This window comes from Salvelinus sp. IW2-2015, linkage group LG27 (genome assembly GCF_002910315.2).
Source record: "Salvelinus sp. IW2-2015 linkage group LG27, ASM291031v2, whole genome shotgun sequence".
In the NCBI taxonomy this organism is placed as follows: Eukaryota; Metazoa; Chordata; class Actinopteri; order Salmoniformes; family Salmonidae; genus Salvelinus; species Salvelinus sp. IW2-2015.
The window spans coordinates 21,879,977-21,899,069 of record NC_036867.1 but is presented as its reverse complement, the minus strand read 5'-3'; the positions used below and the strand labels follow the sequence as shown (position 1 = coordinate 21,899,069).

The window sequence follows — 19,093 nt, the reverse complement described above, 5'->3', positions numbered from 1 at the left end:
GGAAAAATGTTAATTCACGCACTTATCAGAACACCACATGTTCTCATCCCTAGTGCCTCTGTCCTGGCGGACTCACTAAACACAAATGCATCTTTTGTAAATAATGTCTGAGTGTTGGAAAACAGATTGACCTCAAGCAATCTAGCAATCCATACATTTTAAAAACAAGAAAATGGTTCCGTSTGCTCTGCTTAATATAAGGAATTTTAAATGATTTATTATTTTACTTTTCCATTTGATACTTAAGGTATATTTTAGCAATTACATTTACTTTTGAAACATAAGTAGATTTAAAACCAAATACTTTTAGACTTTTACTCCAGTAGTATTTTACTGMCTGACTTTCACTTTTACTTGAMTAACTTTCTATTAAGGTATCTATGCTTTTACACAAGTACGACAATTGGGTACTTTTRCCATCACTGCCTATAGGGAGGATAAAGCCCCTCTGGGAAAGACACCAAGGTTGCATCCCAATAATCTCTCCMTCCTTCTGAATTGTGCACTCTTTCACTACGACTCCCCACACATTTAAAAACATTGGATTGGTGTAGGCATGGGCTAGACGGTGTTTCCATGTACCAGTCATTACCTTTCAAATCTATGAAGGGAAATTAAGAAGTACACACTTCAGGGGAAAATGAGAGATAATAGTAATGCAACCAAAGCTGTAAAGAGCCATACTACTAGCATGCACCTTTTCCACGTGCCACAGAGGAAGACCTGTATGGTGTCCATATTAAGAAAGAGGCACATGGACATGGATGTGTGACTCTGTCCTATTATTGACAACGTGCACCTGCATGTGTCCCTATACCCTACTACCTCAGCAGGGTGTCCACTTAAATCTCATCTAACAATAGACACAAAAGAAGCCACCCAACATTGATTTTTAATGTTCAATGTAAACCACAATAATTCATGTTTGTATAATGCAAGTAGCCTACAAGACCCGGAGACATGAAAATGCAATAATTTCATGGAAAGAAATAGGGACATCTAAGTGCCTCTTTCTGTACTATTCATCGTATTGAAAGAAAGTAGCATTACCTCAAGCAAGTATGATAAGTGACTGGCTTGAAGCTCATTACTGCACTGTTGATAATAGTGTCAGAGGCTTATATTTAGCTCTATATCTCTTGGGCCATCACATCCTAAATGACAAGTAGTGAGGGACACAGCATCAACATCATACTATTCATGAATATTAATATCAACATACTCAGGGAGAAACTAATTACAGTGCATTGCAAAAGTATTCATCCCGCTTGGTGTTTTTACTATTTTGTTGCAGTACAATCTGTAATTTAAATATATTTTTATTTGGATTTCATGTAATGGACATACACAAAATAGTCCAAATTGGTGAAGTGAATTGAAAAAAAGAACATGTTTAAAAAAATTCTACATTAAAAWAAAAACGGATAAGTGGTGTGTGCATATGTATTCACCTCCTTTGCTATGAAAGCCCCTAAATAAGAGCTGGTGCAACCAATTACCTTTAGAAGTCACATAATTAATTAAATAAAGTCCACCTGTGTGCAATGATCTCAATATATATACACCTGTTCTGAAAGTCCCCAGAGTCTGCAACACAACTAAGCAAGGGGCATCACCAAGCAAACAGCACCATGAAGACCAAGGAGCGCTCCAAACAGGTCAGGGYCAAAGTTGTGGAGAAGTACAGATCAGATTTGAGTTATAAAAAAATATCAGAAACTTTGAACATCCCACAGAGCACCATTAGATCCATTGTAAAAAATTGCAAAGTTTATGGCACCACAACAAACCTGCCAAGAGAGGGCGGCCCACCAAAACTCATGGCACAGGCAAGGAGGGAATTAATCAGAGAGGCAACAAAGAGACCAAAGATAACCCTGAAGGAGCTGCAAAAATCCACAGCGGAGATTGGAGTATCTGTCCATAGGACCACTTTAAGCCGTACACTCCACAGAGCTGGGCTTTATTGAAGAGTGGCCAGAAAAAAAGCCATTGCTTAAAGAAAATAATAAGCAAACACATTTGGTGTACTGCGAATACTTTCGCAAGCCACTGTATTTTCTGCAATCTGAAAACTGGGATCAACAACAGTGCAACAGGGGCAAGAAAGTGAGAAGGATGCACACTGTGACCCAACTATGGTTATGTCTCAAATGGCACCCTATTCCGTATTTGGTGCTTGGCCCTGGTCAATAGTAATGCACTATATAGGGAATAAGGTGCCATTTGGGATGCTGACTTTGAATACAGCTGCGTCGTTCCCTAAAGATATTGTAAGTAGAAATTAGGCACCAATATTGAATTTTAATAGCATGAAATATTAATGTAATTGCCCTTTAATATAGACCACGTGAAGAATTCAACACCTCTTATTTTAATATGAATAAAGACTTGCTTCAGTGCCAAAATTAAGAATTTTCCCTCTGTACACATCTGTAACTTCTAAGAAGATTTTAACCCACTTAAAACCTTTTACTGCAGCGAGCTAAATCAGAGTCACACAGTGTTTCTTGATAGTTTTAAACAAATCTACTTTAAAACAAAGGTATACACCTCACACACATGGTTATGGATTCAAAAAAAGAAGACACCTGTACCATGTCAGATATAGAGTTGAAATGTATTCCATTCTGAGTTTTCTTCCCAATATGACACTTGATGTACATCACAGAAGACTGACATATAACAAAACAATTTGACATAGAGACACTGGATTAAAAAAATACAAAATAAAAATAAATAATTATGAAATAAAGAACAATGTTAATAACATTCCACCCATGAGGCCTCTAGAGGGTGATTTTTTCATTTGATGGAGGAAAGGGCTACCCCAACGTTTTTACATGTTTTCACCATCATGTCGTTATTTTGTTGCTTTGACAAAGTCATTTCTGAAGATGATTTATTTCATGCAGTCATTCATTTACATATGTCCCTCATTTTAAGGTCAACCCTGTTACTTGAATGAACTCTCGTTTTATGTTAACTATTACAAATTATATATTTTTTATATACATATATTGAACATCTAATAATCAAATCATAGTGTAAAAGCAGGTGTGTTGGTTCTTCTCTTTTTGGCAATTATCCTGTGTTTTGTGGTGTAAAACTGAGCGGGTAGACCAGAACACGTCAACCCTGTTACCAATAGATAGACAATTAAATGAAATTGTAAAGCTTGCATTCAACTGCCACTCCCTATTGCACACAGCAACCTTGCATTCATCCTGTCATAATGGGAATATGGCTATTTTAAGATGAAAATGTCAACCCTGTTACTTTAATTGGTACTTCATAGGCACTTACTATAGTCATTTTCTTTAACCTCTAAATATGGAAAAAACTGTTGAACATGAGCTCTTTATAACAGAATGTGAGGTGAAATCAATGTTTTTCTTGACAAAGTTACATTTTTCAAAAGGTACAGAATTGTTGGAATGACCCAGCTACAGTCTGTGAATAGTTTTATTCATGATGTTCATTGCTGAACATTTAAGAATATGATGAAGTCAATATAATCATTTCAACATAAAATGTACAGCACAGATGTAGGATCTTAATTTGGTCAGTTTTTGTTGCTGGGAATTCTTTTATTATTTAGACTTTAAAATGTGAGACTTGATTTGCCCTAACAAAAAATTTATCAACAACAACAACAAAAAAATCTGAAATTATAATCTACATAATGAATTATATTTCCTGTTACTGCAGGATTGTTTTCTTGATGTATCAAACTGGCTCAAATTAACATCCTACATCTGTAGCTYCTCCTAAAATGCATTCATATTACTAATTTATACCCTGTGTCTTTTCCGTTCACACTGAACATTCCTCTGATGATTCCTGCAGTATGTCTGTGTCCCAAATGGTACCCTGTTTCCTATAAGCCCTGGTCAAAAGTACTGCACTATAGAGGGAATAGGGTACCATTTGGGACATAGTCTATGCTTCTCAGACTCAGTCGTTAATCCCATAAAGAGAACTGACAGGAAGAAAACAAAGAGGAGACCATCAAAGGGAGGTGAAGAGGGAACTCCATACTGTGGAGCCATACTGTCAGGTCTGCCAGCTAATTGGAGTTTGACAATCCTCAGACAACACAGGCCTAAGGGATGTACTGTACACAGGCTTGCAATTATTGAATTAAAAAAGGCAGAAAGTACACAACACGCTCCAACGGTAAACACTAAAAGGTAATTATTGGAGGTCCGCTTATGGACAACTTCACAAGCCATATGGATATTTGGCATGCTGGCACACTAGTATGGGGTAAACAATATAATCAAATACAATTTTATTTGTCACATTGTAACGGCTTTCTTCCATAGGTGAAGGAGAGGACCAAAGTGCAGCGCGGCTAGTGTTCAACATGTTTAATAAAAGAACAAGTGAAACACTACAAACATAAAATAACAAAATGTGCAAAAAAACGAGACAGACCTATCTGGTGCAGACAACCACAGAGACAGGAAACAAACACCCACAAAATCCCAACACAAAACAAGCCTCCTATATATGATTCTCAATCAGGGACAACGATTACCATCTGCCTCTGATTGAGAACCATATTAGGCTGGACATGAAAACAGACAAACTAGACACACAACATAGAATTCCCACCCAGCTCACGTCCTGACCAACACTAAACAAGCAAAACACATAATAACTCTGGTCAGGACGTTACACACATGCGCCGAATACAACAGGTGTAGTGAAACCTTACCGTGAAATGCTTACTTACAAGGCCTTAACCAACAATGCAGTTTTAAAAAATAAAGTAACACAATATAATAACAATAATGAAGCAATATACAGGGGGTACCGGTACCAAGTCAATGGGTAGGTTAGTTGAGGGTACAGGTTAGTTGAGACCCTGTGCTGCATGGATTCATGCAGTATTATTGAGTCAATTCAATGCATCAGTATGGAGTCGATTCATGCAGTATTTTTAGAGTTGATTCATTAGGTATTATAGAGTGATTCATGCAGTATTACACAATCCATTCGTGAAACAGTATGGTGTCAATTCATGCAGTGATTCATGCAGTATTATGAAGTCATGTAGTGGTATAGATTCGATCCATGGATCCATGAGTAAAATAAGTAACATAAACGTATATGACTTGCTATGATATGTACTACTTATGACCTAATGCCCGATAGGCTACTCTATATAGAAAGACTGTAGTTTCTTGATCTTGTCCTTCAGAAATGCAGTATTGTTTAATGAGTTTGGTACCAACATAGAATAGTTAGAATTCAATAGCGATGCATTCTTGAGGATTCAAGGTGAGCGACACAAGTAACTAGGTAAATACAGTATTATAAGTAAGGCTTGGTGTTCTTCTTTCTAAAGTTCTTGTTGCACAAAAATGAGCCTTTGACAGAGGAGCATTTTGATGACTTAAATCCCCTTGCACAAGCACAGAGGAATAGCCAGTAAAGTAGCAAAATCATTGGCAATTCTTGTCAGGTCTGTAGTGAGCATTGCTTAGTGCTGCAGAGGGGATAGGAAAATAGAGCCCAGAACGGATACAGAATAATTATGCGCGCTCTCTCTCCTCTCTCTCTCTCTCTCTCTCTCTCTCTCTCTCTCTCTCTCTCTCTCTCTCTCTCTCTCTCTCTCTCTCTCTCTTCTCTCTCTCTCTCTCTCATCTTCTCTCTCTCTCTCCTTCTCTCTCTCTCTCTCTCTCTCTCTCTCTCTCTCTTCTCTCTCTCTCTCTCTCTTTCTTCTCTCATCCTCTCTCTTCTCTCTCTCTCTCTCTCTCTCTCTCTCTCTCTCTCTCTCTCTCTCTCTCATCATTACTGTAAGTACTGATAATAAGCAGGTTCATAATACGCAACAGTCACTCGCTTATATTAGAAAGGACGACATTCCAATGCACTTACATCTATTTTTTCCATGGATTGTTTACTCATCCAAACATCATCCACCTCAACATACATCAAAAAAAGTTTGGGTTTTTCTTTATTTTTTACTATGTTCTACATTGTAGAATAATAGTGATGACATGAAAACTATGAAATAACACATGGAATCATGTAGTAACCAAAAAAGTTTTAAACATATCAAAATACATGTTATATTTGAGATTCTTCAAAGTAGCCACCCTTTGCCTTGATGACAACTTTGCACACGCTTGGCATTCTCTCAACCAGCATTATGAGGTCGTGACCTGGAATGCATTTCAATTAATAGGTGGGCCTTCTTAAAGGTTAAGGAGGCATGTATAAGTAAAAAAGGCACATTTTATCATGTTTTTCATAAAAAAAGGTTTGTGATACAAATATAAAAACATATTAAACATCCTTTCTCCCAATGCAGTTACTATGTGAGAATTGCCAGAACAATCTGAGATACCCAAAATATTTTCCACTCCCGCTGGAGTGCTGGAAAGCCCTTAGTCCTATAATCTATATTGAACAAAAATATAAACGCAACATGTAAAGTGTTAGTACAATTTTTAATGAGCTGAAAAGAAAGATCCCAGAAATGTCCCATACACACAAAGTTAATTTCTTTCAAATGTTATGCTCAAAATTGCTTACCTGTTAGTGAGCATTTCTCATTTGTCAAGATAATCGATCCACATGACAGGTCTTTACACAGGTACACCTTGTGCCGGGGACAATAAAATGTCACTCTAAAATGTGCAGTTTMGTAACACAACACAATGCCACAGATGTCTTAAGTTTTAAGGGAGTGTACAATTGGCATGCTGACTGCAAGAATGTCCACAGGAGAATTAAATGTTGACTTTTCTAACCGTAAGCCACCTCTAACATTGTTTTAGAGAATTTAGCAGTACGTCCAACCGGCCTCAAAACCTCAGAACACGTGTAACCACGCCAGCGCAGGACCTCCACATCCAGCTTCTTCCCTTGCGGGATGGTCTGAGACAAGCCACCCAGACAGCTGATGAAACTGTGGGTTTGCACAACCGTAGAATTCCTACACAAACTGTCAGAAACCGTCTCAGGGAAGCTCATCTGTGTGCTCACCAGGGTCTTCACCTGATTGCAGTTCGGCATTGTAACCGACTTCAGTGGATAAATGATAATCTTCGATGGCCACTGACATACTGGAAAATGGTTCTCTTCAAGTATTAATCCCAGTTTCAACTGTACCGTCGTGTGAGGGGTTTGCTGATGTCAGCGTTGCAAACAGGTGCCCATGGTGGCAGTGGGGTTATGGTATGGGCAGGCATAAGCTACAGGCAACAAACACAATTGCATTTTATCGATGGTAATTTGAATGCACAGAGATACGGTGACGAGATCCTGAGGCCCATTGTCGTGTCATTCATCCGCAGGTTTCACCTCATGTTTTAGCATGCACAGCCCCATGTCGCAAGGATCTGTACACAATTCCTGTGCGCTGAAAATGTCTCAGTTTGTCCATAGGCTGCATACTCACTAGACATGTCACCCATTGAGCATGTTTGGAATGCTCTGGACCAACCTGTACGACAGCGTGTTCCAGTTCCCGGCAAAATCCAGCAACTTCGCACATCCATTGAAGAGGAGTTGGACAACATTCCACAGTCCACAATCAACAGCCTGATCAACTCTATGCGAAGGAGAGGTCAAGTTGCATGAGGCAAATGGTGGTCACACCAGATACTGACTGGTTTTCTGATCCACGCCCCTATTGTTTATTTTAAGGTATGTGACTAACAGATGCATATCTGTATTCCCAGTCATGTGAAATCCATAGATTATGGCCTAATGAATGTATTTAAGTTGACTGATTTACTTATAGGAACTGTAACTCAGTAAAATCTTTGAAATTGTTCCATGTTGCGTTTATATTTTTGTTTAGTGTATAATCTTGGACATAAACTCAAGTTGTTGTACTCGGGGATTATACACATTCAGTAGTGTTATTTCAGATTCTTCATTTTTTCCTATGAACAGTAGAAACTGAATTTGTGAAGAAACTGTAGTGGGAACTGAAGACCGGCAGCATTTGATTACAGACACAAAGCATCACACACTACCACGAGGTTAAAGGGGTTTTGTTCACATGCATAGCTTGGATGGAACTGAATGTGATGTGGGCCACTGCACCCTTACAAAAAGAAACTCCAGACACAAAAGCCGTCTGATTACATTGCAAGTGTTCACACTTCAGAGCCATACTGAAGAAGTAGGCCTCCCTCCACGAGGGCTTGGCTTGTTAAATACTCTCACTCATGCTAGTGGCAGTCTGAAATGGCTCGCTGAAGATCAGGTGATAGTGAATAAACAACTCCAAGAGGCACATGCAGTGGAGTTTTCTGACAAATACACACCTGGGCAAATTTTACTAAAGTTTTGCGGAGTAGGAGTGCTGATTTAGGATCAGGGCATCCCTGTTCATGTAATCATTAATAACTGATCTTAGATTAGCACTACCCTGAGACACTTTGTGAATTTGGGCCATTCGCAATGTAAAGTTCACCTAAAAGAGAAGCCATTTCAGCATCATGAACAGTTTAAATCTTTCCAGCATAATATTTTATATGATGTACATCTATGATGATCCCTAAATGTCTGAGTTGTGTATTGAGACTGCCTACATCATGATAAGATACCAGATTGATCCAGTGTTTAGGTAAACCTGCTCCTAAAATGTACCAATATTGTTCTGGTACCATAAAAGCTGAAGAAACGAGTTCTCAACAAACCGAAACAATAACATCATTATTTATCTTCCCACATTTAAAGATTTTACACCGGCTGATAGACAAACTCAACTGAGAGGAACACTGATGTCTCTTCATTATGCAGACAATGCAGTCTAACCTACTAGCCTATCTATAGCTATATACAGTATTTAGCTGGTAGCCTATTTATATTGCACATTGGAAGTCAGACTCCACACTGTCAGGTTTTTCCTACTAATTACTCATAGGCTTACCAGTGTTCACAGAAGTGGGGTCGCTCTCATGAGTGCCGCTGGGTCTTAGTTTTCTGGGAGAGAAGGAGCAGGAGAAAGAGGGCCGGCACTCTCACTAGAGGAACTGTCACTATTCTCGAGGGGAGTAAGAAGAAGAGGAGCAAGGCCACTGTCATTGCCAGTCCCGAGCAGTGAGGTCTCTGTCAGGAATGGGAGGTTGCTAGTGGTAGCTGCTACATAAGTAGGCCTACTAGCTTCTATCTGCGATGGTGTTTCGACAGTCGAGGACGAGGTGGTAGATCTGTAATTGGCACAAGCTTGATCAGATAAAGCATTTTTGCTGCATTTTCATGCACCACTTTGTCTTGCCTTTTGTTTGTCCATATTTAACAATGAACTCACTCTCCGAACTTATTCACCTAACTTTTTTTTAACTTGATAGCCAATTATGTGAGGAGGCTGAGGCGGTCTGCCGTTGGCGCAGCTGAGAAATTGGCTAATTGGATGCATTAAACTATATTGTACCCATGTATATTGGACAAAACAAACAGTTTGCTTGCTACATATGGACATTTAATAGGAGGGTTACTGTCAAAGTTATTTATACAAAATTGTATTACAATTTAGACAGTGTTGGTTGGTCCACCCACCTTGTGGGGGCTGAGGGGGTTTCCGCTACGCCAGTGGAGAGGAGGAAGATACTTTAGCTGTATGTGGGTTTAGTGAGAGGGGTGGTGGATGGGGGACTTGATTGGATGTGAAATAAATAAATCCTCCCACAGTGCACTGTAAATGCAATGAAATTATCTTCATGAGAAAGACCTGATGACTTGGTTCTGGGCCTTTAGGTGCCTGTCCATCGGCCCTGGCTTTTCACCACATTTTCATCACAGACACCAACTCCAGAGTGAAGCTGATGGAATTAGCTTCCCCAGTAAAGCCAGCATGTGGGCTTTGTTTTTTCACCAACTTTATTCATTGAGACCTCATGTCATTCTGACAGTTTAATTGTGAATGATTTTGGACACTGGGTGAGTCAAGAGCCAGCACATGTGATTGCTGTCATGCAAAGAAACTTGCCAGTGTACCAGCCAGAGTTCATCAGAGTCAGGAAGAAAGCCTGAATTCTGTGAAGTGAAATGTCATTGGCCTGACTTGATTGATTCATTATTTTTCTCTCCGTTACCCACTTCCCTTTTCTCTCCATCTTTGTCTTCTTGTTGTTCCCCTGTCTCCAACGCGTCAGGACGATGCTATCTGCCAAACTGGTAGTCATATCCTCCTACTCCACCCTGTACCGTGACACTTGTTTACTCCTGAGGATGAGGCAGGTGATGAAAGCCAGCTTCCTCTGAGAAAATTGGCTGTCGACAGTCACCTCGTTCCCCTCCCTCAGGATGATAACTGTAACGTCGTCTCTAACACTGCGACTAGCTGTCTCTGTGTTAGCACTAACACTGGTGGCTTGACACGTCACTCCTTTGATCTAAAGTGGGGGGTTATAGCTCTGAGAAATGTTTCCACTTTTATGCGTTCTTATCTGGTCCCTGACTGGCTAACACAAGCCTCTGTCAGTTGAAGAGCTGTGTCAGCATGAGAGAGGAGGATATCAGGCCCTTGGCGATGTGAGGTACTGGGTCAGTTATTTTATCTAGCCGTTATGTCTACCTCATGACTTGATTTGGTTAAATTGTCTGTCGTATATGGAACATCTATTCCTCCTCTATGTGTCATGTTAAATCGCTATTTTGAGTGACGATTCTTAATTATTTTACTCATTTATAACCAACTTTGTTGTTTTTGAATTGTTGTGTGAATGAGGGAAGGATGGCTGGAATTAGTTGCCTGTTGCTAGGATATAGAAGTCCATTCCCTTCACCTATGATCATTGGCCTAACAAGCTAGTACTTACCTTAAGGGAGTTCTCATTTGGTGCACTCCTCTCTATTTATGTATACATTTTCTGAAACTATTGAAAGTTATGTCACGTACAACAGGAACAGTCCTTTGGACTGAGTGGACTTTGACATAATCGATCACCTCAAGGCAGCATACCAAGAATGTCCCATAAAAATGGTGCCCAAAACCCTTACCTTGCCAACATACTGGTTGTCATTCCCTGTGTACTCCTCCAGAAGAAAGAATTGATTCCACATCCATCCTCTTTTGGAGCGCTGGAGTATCCTTCCATCATCCTTCTCCTGCAATGTTCCCAAGAGATTCACAGTATTTCCAGGTGCCACAGGCAGGGCATTGGTTGGCTGCAGGATGGAGAGCATCAGTAGACCCAGGAAGTGATTGGTTATCATGGTATCCAATCACACGGGGAAATAGTTCTGTATGACTAATGAGTTATGGTAATGGCCTTCTGGTAGGATGCACGCTGGAATGAAATGTAACCAAATCAGGCATTGTAGTCTTCTTCCCTTTGATCCCTTATTGATCCCTGTGAAGAAGAAGAGCATGGATAAATTAGAGAGATAACACAAGCAGGATATTGACTTGAGGCAGTCATATTGGGTTTCAATATCCTCCCAATGGTCATATTGTCTGATTGTGTCTAATACAGATGTAGGATCTTAATTTGATCACCTGTGGCAGGAGGACTTTTCTGCAGTGCATGAAATAAAACATGTGTAGTGGATTTGAGGTTTAAAACGGCTTCTGAAGTTTGTAATTTCCAATTTGAAATGACAGACTTCCAAACATGTACATGAATTATAATCCACATAATAATTCACATTCGTTGTTGCAGGATAATTTTCCTGCTCGAGCAAACTCATATTAAGATATTAAGATATTTGATCTGTATCAAGAGATAATTGGTTTCAAAGCTCTTTAGTGTTGCCAGTGTTGTACATTGCTACTGTTTAATCTTCCTAGAGAAAAATACAGGCAACATAAACATGTCGCCCCCCCACCCCTTGGGTCAATTGAGATTGAGTGTGACTAACACATTTTTGTTAATTACTATAGCTCCCGCCTTGGCCCAGTCAGTGTAATTTTGTAAATGCCAGATCTCTATACCAAGCCTCATCATTCACCCAAACTTCGTCAAAATCGGGCCAGTGCCATCTGAAATATTGCGTGTGACTAATGTACGAACGGATGGACAGATGGAGACAGATCCACAGTTCCCTGTCCAATTTCATCGTGGGGGACAATTATGAATTATATGGAATTAGAAACTTCCTTAAATGCGTTCAGTAATTATCTTTGGCGATATTCAATCCATTTTGCATATGTCCAGCGTTACGAAATTTAAGTTCAGCTAAAGACAATGCTCCCGCATTGGCAGAGACTGCTTTCAAGGTAAACGCTGCATGTGTTGGCCCAATCAGAAATTACCTTTAAAATGTCTATAGTGCAATCTGTAATGCTTCAGCGATACAGCTTGAATTGAACTTTTAGTAAAGGAATTATAGTTCCAATKGGCAAGTCAAACAGTCATACATTTAACCTAAGATTAGCTCTGTTAAACTAGCTTAAACTGGCTGGTAGCCAAACTTGTAGCAGATTTGATCAATTTGATTGGTAATAGAGTAATGCAGTCCAGAATAATATTTACACGCAAGGTGTGCAGGTCAAATGATTTGCCATAAACTGTCACACCCTGATCTGTGCCACCTGTCCTRGTGCTTGTCTCCACCCCCTCCACGTGTCGCCCATCTTCCCCACTTATCCTCTGGGTATTTATACCTGTGTTTTCTATCTGTCTAGGCCAGTTCGTCTTGTTTGTTCAAGTCAACCAGCATTTTTCTCTGTTCCTGTTTTTCCACAGTCTCTCTTTTTCACAAAGTCTGCACTTGGGTCTTACCTTGATTCCTGATATAAACATAAGTACCAACGGTTGATAAATAATCCATAAACAATTGTAAAGGATGAATTTCATGAATACATATGTGAAAATATATCCATGAAAAGATATAAAATCAAGAGTAATTTGTTTTTGGTTACAGTCAAGGATATGTTTTGTATTATTCTACAAAGGCCTACTGCAACACGTTGCCTAGCCTATTTTAATTTCCCTTACAGTAAAACATTAAAATGTAATACATTGATCAATTGTTTTTTTTAGATTTGATTAGTAATAGAGTAGTAATAAGTAATACAGTTTAGTAACAGCTATTTTCTGTTTTCATCATTAGTTAAATTTTGCTAGCCAGTTGTGAAATGAAACAATAGGTATTGACAAAGTGAATTAAATTCCGCCAGGCTAGAATGGTAATTGAAGGAAGTTAGCTCGCTTCCCAGCTACTTAGCTAGCTAGCTAACTCAACCACAGTTTTCCTAGCCTGGTTCAAATTCAACTTAAGCTAGCCATCTTCCTGTGTATTGATATATGGTGACTGACCACTGACAAAGCTATATCTACTGGGCTTGCTGGCAGCCAAACCTTGGCTTCTAAAGGTAACCATTGTATTATTGACTCCATGGCACGTGCTATGTAGACAGTGCGTTGTTTAGCAACAAAACCGATGAGTGCGCAACCGTGTAGCAAAGAGGCTGGGTTGGCTTAGAATCAAAGGATTGCTGACAACATGTAAACTATATTTCCTCTCCAAATCTTTATTGAAATAATAAATACATTTGCACAATGAGCACTTGTTGTCTTTCAAACACATTGTTAATTTTAGCCATATTGTATAAGCATAGACGTGACAAGAGTCGAAAAACCTCAAAACAAGACAGACATGGTGTCATAACAAGAGACAACGAGCCACCTACGAATCCCCACATGGCAGCTTCTTGTCATTGTTGTTAGCTGTCTGGCCACCCAGAATCATAAAAAACACAGACCTCTGCCACCCTCGAAGCGCACACATCGTCTTTGTGACGTTGTCAGCTAACCAGTCTATAGTACCTAGATGAAGCAGAATCCCCACCAGGGCCAGCCTTGATAGGTCATTTGCGGATGCATGCATCATTTATGGACTTTGGAAAGTTAATCCTAATAAATCTTGTCCTCCCTTTTATAAAAGAGCCCATTTAGTGTGACGCTGGTGGAAAGGCCATAGTACCAGCGTCATCCTGACAAGCATTCATTGTGTAACTCACGAGGGGCCTTGAACACGCAAGGACCATATTTGATAATTTCTCTGCTTTTGTTCAACAATCAAAAAAAAAATTGGGAACGAACAAAGGACCTTGTTTGTAGCCAAATGAGTACGGTTCCATTGATGAAACTGAAGCACTGCCACATGTAAATGAATTATTWTCCCATGAATGCAAATCAAATAATTCAGCTAATGAGATCTCAAAATAAAACATTATTCATTCCATCAGTCTTAAAGAGCACTGTGGAATGTAATTCATGTCATTAAGGCTAATGCCTATACTGAATCAAACCGTGACTCTCAAAGAGGCAGGTTATGGCTTATATCCAAATGTTAAAAGGTTAGGACAGTAACAGAGAGAGACAGTTGTGATTGGGGAAACTGGTATGGCCTCAGCTGTCATCCAAGGTCAAGCCTTCAAAATATAAAGTATAACTAAACCATTAAAGTTCATTTTCAGTCAGCAAGACCCCGGTCGAGCAGTTTCCCAGATGTTTAACCTTGTTAAAGTACAAGAACAGAAAACGATCACTAATTTAATAAAAATGTGCACTACATGAGGACAAAGTAATCATTTTCACAAAACATACAGTACGCTTAACAACATGTACTGTATGAACCAAGAAAATGTGATATCAACTGTAGGTGTCGCTCTCCCTACCACCAGATAGAAGATACAGAATGAAGCCACGATGATTGGGGGAAGTCGTGGGGTGCCAGTAAGCCATAAGCTGATGATGATGTGCTGTTATCACTTCACTACGTGCCCAGGCTTTGCCATGAGTATGACAGGCGGCATGGCAGGCGCAGAACCCCGGAAATCGGGAAACATTGGCTGGCAATTAATTTGATCTGATTCCTGTGATTGCATTTTCTAATTATCATTCAAGGCTGTCCTTGAGTTTTAATAGCATTCTGGATATTAATCTTTGATGCACCATGTCTATTAAGCATTAGGCCAGTGTGTCTTTTTAAAATTCCTCCACACCCTGAGCAGAGCGTACTGACTCGATTTCTTGACCAGATGCTATAACTCCTCTCACTGAATCATCTTGATTTGATTAGTCAATTAAATGCCTACAGTATATTAAAAAAGTTGTTTATGATTATATTAGGTGGTAGGAAGCTTGAGAGGCTTGGCATGCAAACAGACAGAGATGCATGAAACAAACAATTCATTAAATATGCTCTTTAAAGTTAAGTCTTTGAGTAGAGCGTATGGCAATTTATGGTTGTCCATTCTGGCAAAAGCTAGTGGAATAAACACTATTTCTATGAAGGCTTATATGGTTATCAACCATTTGTCTGTCCTTTGAATATGACTTTTATGAACACACACCGTGTTGAATAAGTTGGGAGTGTTTAGACTCCTAACAGACACGGTCAGTGGAATTGCTCTCGCCCTTTATACTGTATGAGTATTCTGGGTGCATTTCTCCTGAGATTCATAACCTATCTGCAACAGCAGCCTTAATATGAAATAAATAACCACCCTGAGACCAGCTAAGACCATTCCATTTAGCAATACACTGCCGATTGCTCCCTAAGCATCCCTTATAATGGAGTGTTTATATATATATATATATATATATATATATATATATATATATATATATATATATATATATATATATATAGGCCACTGATGCCCACATACTCTTCTACAATAATCAAACTTCAGTCGCAAACACAAATCTTGCTCTGCAATCAGAAAACTCTTACAGACCACCAGTGGTCCACGTCCCACAGTTTGAGAATGTCTTATTTATGTTACATTCTACCAAAATATGACCCAATACATCATGGGCTATATTTTTTGTTCATGTGATGTCCCTGTGGATAGACCTATCTTAGCAAGACGGAGCGATGGTTTGAATAAGTATTTGCCAAAAACAATTTGTGGTTCTTCTTTTAACAAAACTGTGCACTTGAGATTAAGGCAGTTGTGGTGCAATGAGGTCAAGGACTATAAATGCCTGTTTTGTGATTGACAGATTGAGTGGCTTTAGCTACTGATTGCACACTGACAGACTACACAATTGACAGACCACCACAGAGCCTAAGTGCTACTACAGTAGGGGCGGTGATGCAGCTGTGAAAAAGCAGCAGACCTGAAAAAAGTGTCCACTTGGTGGAGCCCTAGACCTTTCCAACATCGCTAGCATCCTGGCTGCCTGCTGCAGTCTCTGGCAAGGCTTGACAACTCTTTACAGAACCTGCTGCAAATTTGAAATGCAATTTTGAAATGCTGTCTTCACTTTGTACCCTGAAAACTGGTCCAAAGGGAGGTGGAACTATACAATGTGTTAGGCCCTGAACAGACAAAATCCTTCCTATTGCATAAATTGTCACGTAGAGTTAGTGGTGTAATTTTGATGCACTAAAACTGAACGGAAAGCTTACAATTTCATTCACAATTTATTTTGCAGTCCATGTCAGCTCATTGATTATATTTTGTATTATGTGTTTTAGATGAGCCCCACTACACAAAATGTACTTTGTTGCCTGATCCAAGCATTTTATAACAATGACAACCCTTCTGATCCGCATGTGATTTTTTTCTCCAGATTTCCCTATATATATCCAACGTGTTCATTTAGAATTTGGTCTGTCATGTTTCAATTTGAGCCTGTTGAAAGCATTGGTTGAGTGTTTGGGAGAGAGATAGAGAACCATGCAGTGTCTGTGTGGGAGGGATAAAGGGTTTTGCTGTTATTCATTCGAACGCTGAAAGGCCATTACATATCTGACAATAATAATTCATGAAAATGTTAGTGGTTAATGTGTGTTAAACAATAATGGCATTACCCAAATGACCCAGTACAAACTGCACCCTTATAAATCACATGTGTGACTATAAGGCGGTCTCTACCAAGCCCCATAGCACACAACAGCGGATAGGGAGAGGATGAAAGACAAGGAGAGAGAGGAAGAGACAGAGGGATGCAGAGATGGAGAGAAAGATAGAGACAGAGACATGGGGATGGAGAGAGAGAGAGATTGACAGAGAGATTAGTTCTGTGCTGTAGGGTATATAGAACATAAACGTCCTAACATACTCATTGCCCCTCTTATTGCAGTGCTCAAAACCCCACAATGAACTCTTTCACCCTTCCATGAATCTGAGCTGAGGTAGGAGCAGTAGTGCAGTGCCTCACCATCAAACCTGCTTACACTTAATTACATGTAAGGTTTTGCCATTGCTACCACACACACACAAATCACTCTTGTAGCTGACATAAAAGTCTGAATATGAGTTAGCTTATTGGAAGCGTGTGAGGCCGGTCATGAAACATTTAATCAGAGTGATACACTGGAGGAATCTGTAAATCTGTCGTATGAGCTAGCACAATGCAAGTCCTATTTTGTTTAGGAAGTCTCTAAATTTACAGGTAACTGCCAAAAATAATAAAACTCGAGTAAATGAAGGATACATATAATTATAAGTATATTGAAGTAGGTGCTTTCACACGTGTGGTTCCAGAGTTAATTAAGTAATTAACATCCCATCGTGCTTAGGGTCATGTATAAAAATTCCCAGTTGCCCATTGTTTTGGCTACCATGGTTAGAAGAAGAGCTCTCAAGAGGCGTCTCAAAGGAGCATAGGGGTTTAAAGTGTGTGTGTATGTGCGCACACACACGTCAGTCAGTCACCAGATCTCAACCCAATTAAACACTTATGGGAGATTCTGGACAGTGTTTTCCATCAACAAAACACCAAATGATTCTTGTGGAAGAATAGTGTCGCATACCTCGAATAGAGTTCCAGAAACTTCTAGAATCTATGCCAAAGCGAGAAGCATTGAAGCTGTTCTGGTGGCTTGTGGTGGCCCAACGCCCTATTAAGACACGTTGTGTTGGTGTTTCTTTTATTTTGGCAGTTACCTGTATGCAGCTACTGCCCTTCAACATCTGTAAATCCACTGTARGAGCACCGTGCCAGTCCTAGTTTGTTTTTATGAAAAGTCCCTGCATTCATGTAGTTACTGCCCTTCACATCTGTAAATTCTGTAGCATGAGCACTGTGTCCATCCTATTTTGTTTAAGAAAGTATCTGAATGCATTTACAGATGTAGAATCTTAAATTGATAGGAAATGTAAAACCTGTATTGTATTTGAGGTTTAAAAAGGCTTCTAAAGTAATTTCCACTTTGAAAATTTCAGGCTTGATTTTCTGTTACAAAAAATGTATCAACCCATGTTTGAACCCCTGCAAAAATGTCCATTAATTATAAACCAAATAATAATTCACATTTCCTGTTGCTGCAGGATTATTTGCCTGCTGTKGCAAACTGGCTCAAATTAATATCCTACGTGTAGCTACTGCCCTTCATCTAGCACTTTTTATTTTGAAGTTTCCTAAGACTGCAGAGATGGAGATGAGAGATTTGATATAAAAAAATCCTGCAAAACAGAGAATAGAAAACAAAACAACAGAACCTTACCTTTGTTATTCACAGCTAGTAGTATTGTCCATCTGTGTTTCTGAGTGTCATGGTACTGTCTCCCCACTCCTCACGTAGCAGTGCTTAGCGGTGGCACTTATTCTATCTCCTCTCGGCTGCACTTACATCCAAGACTGAACAGTGCTGCAAGCGCTAGTATGTGTGTCAGTGTTTGTGTGAGCCTACTGCCTGCTTCCTCTGTCTCTCTCTATGCTCTTCTCCCTCTACCTCCCTCTCTTGCTCCACCTCCTGCCTCACATTTGATCTTCTTCCCCCACCCTCTTTCTTTCTAACCTCTCTCTTCCTGCCTCTCTCTCTTTTTCTATCTTTTCCCTCTCTCTTTCTCTATGTCCATCTATCGCTCTCTCTCTCTGACTCTCTCCCTCCTTCACTCTCTTTCTCTCTCGCTGCACCACTTCTGGCTGTGGATGTCAGGGAGGCTGAAGCAAAGGGGACTCTGCTTCTGATTGGCTGCCATTCTCAAGTTTGCGATAAAGAAAGAGAGGGCAAGGGAGAGAAAAAAAAGAGAAAGAAATGAAAAGGAAGCAGAGGGGAAAAGGATAAGGGAGAAAAGAGAGTGCCCTTACTCACAGTGAGAAGCAGCAGTTGACTAAAGCAGCAGTGGAATTGAGGACGGGGGAGGTAAAGTTTATGCCTTACGAGGGGGTCCACTATTGAATCACATATTCATACATGGCAACACAGATAG

At 39.7% G+C, this 19,093-nt stretch overlaps 1 protein-coding gene across 2 annotated transcripts in view; it reads right to left on the bottom strand.

Annotated features, from left to right (window-relative positions):
• Positions 1 to 18,799, bottom strand: part of LOC111953770 (cadherin-10-like) — a 61,978-nt gene extending 43,179 nt beyond the window's left edge. Inside the window, exons 1-2 of one of the 2 annotated variants that reach the window (XM_070435457.1) lie at positions 18,385 to 18,799; positions 10,975 to 11,327 (exon numbers count right to left, since the gene is read on the bottom strand). In XM_070435457.1, the coding sequence (XP_070291558.1) occupies positions 10,975 to 11,190 (216 nt within the window). In that variant the 5' untranslated portion in view covers positions 11,191 to 11,327; positions 18,385 to 18,799. The remainder of the gene's footprint in view (positions 1 to 10,974; positions 11,328 to 18,384) is intronic. The other variant, XM_023973261.2, reaches the window with a different exon arrangement.
• Between the last annotated feature and the right edge of the window lie 294 nt (positions 18,800 to 19,093).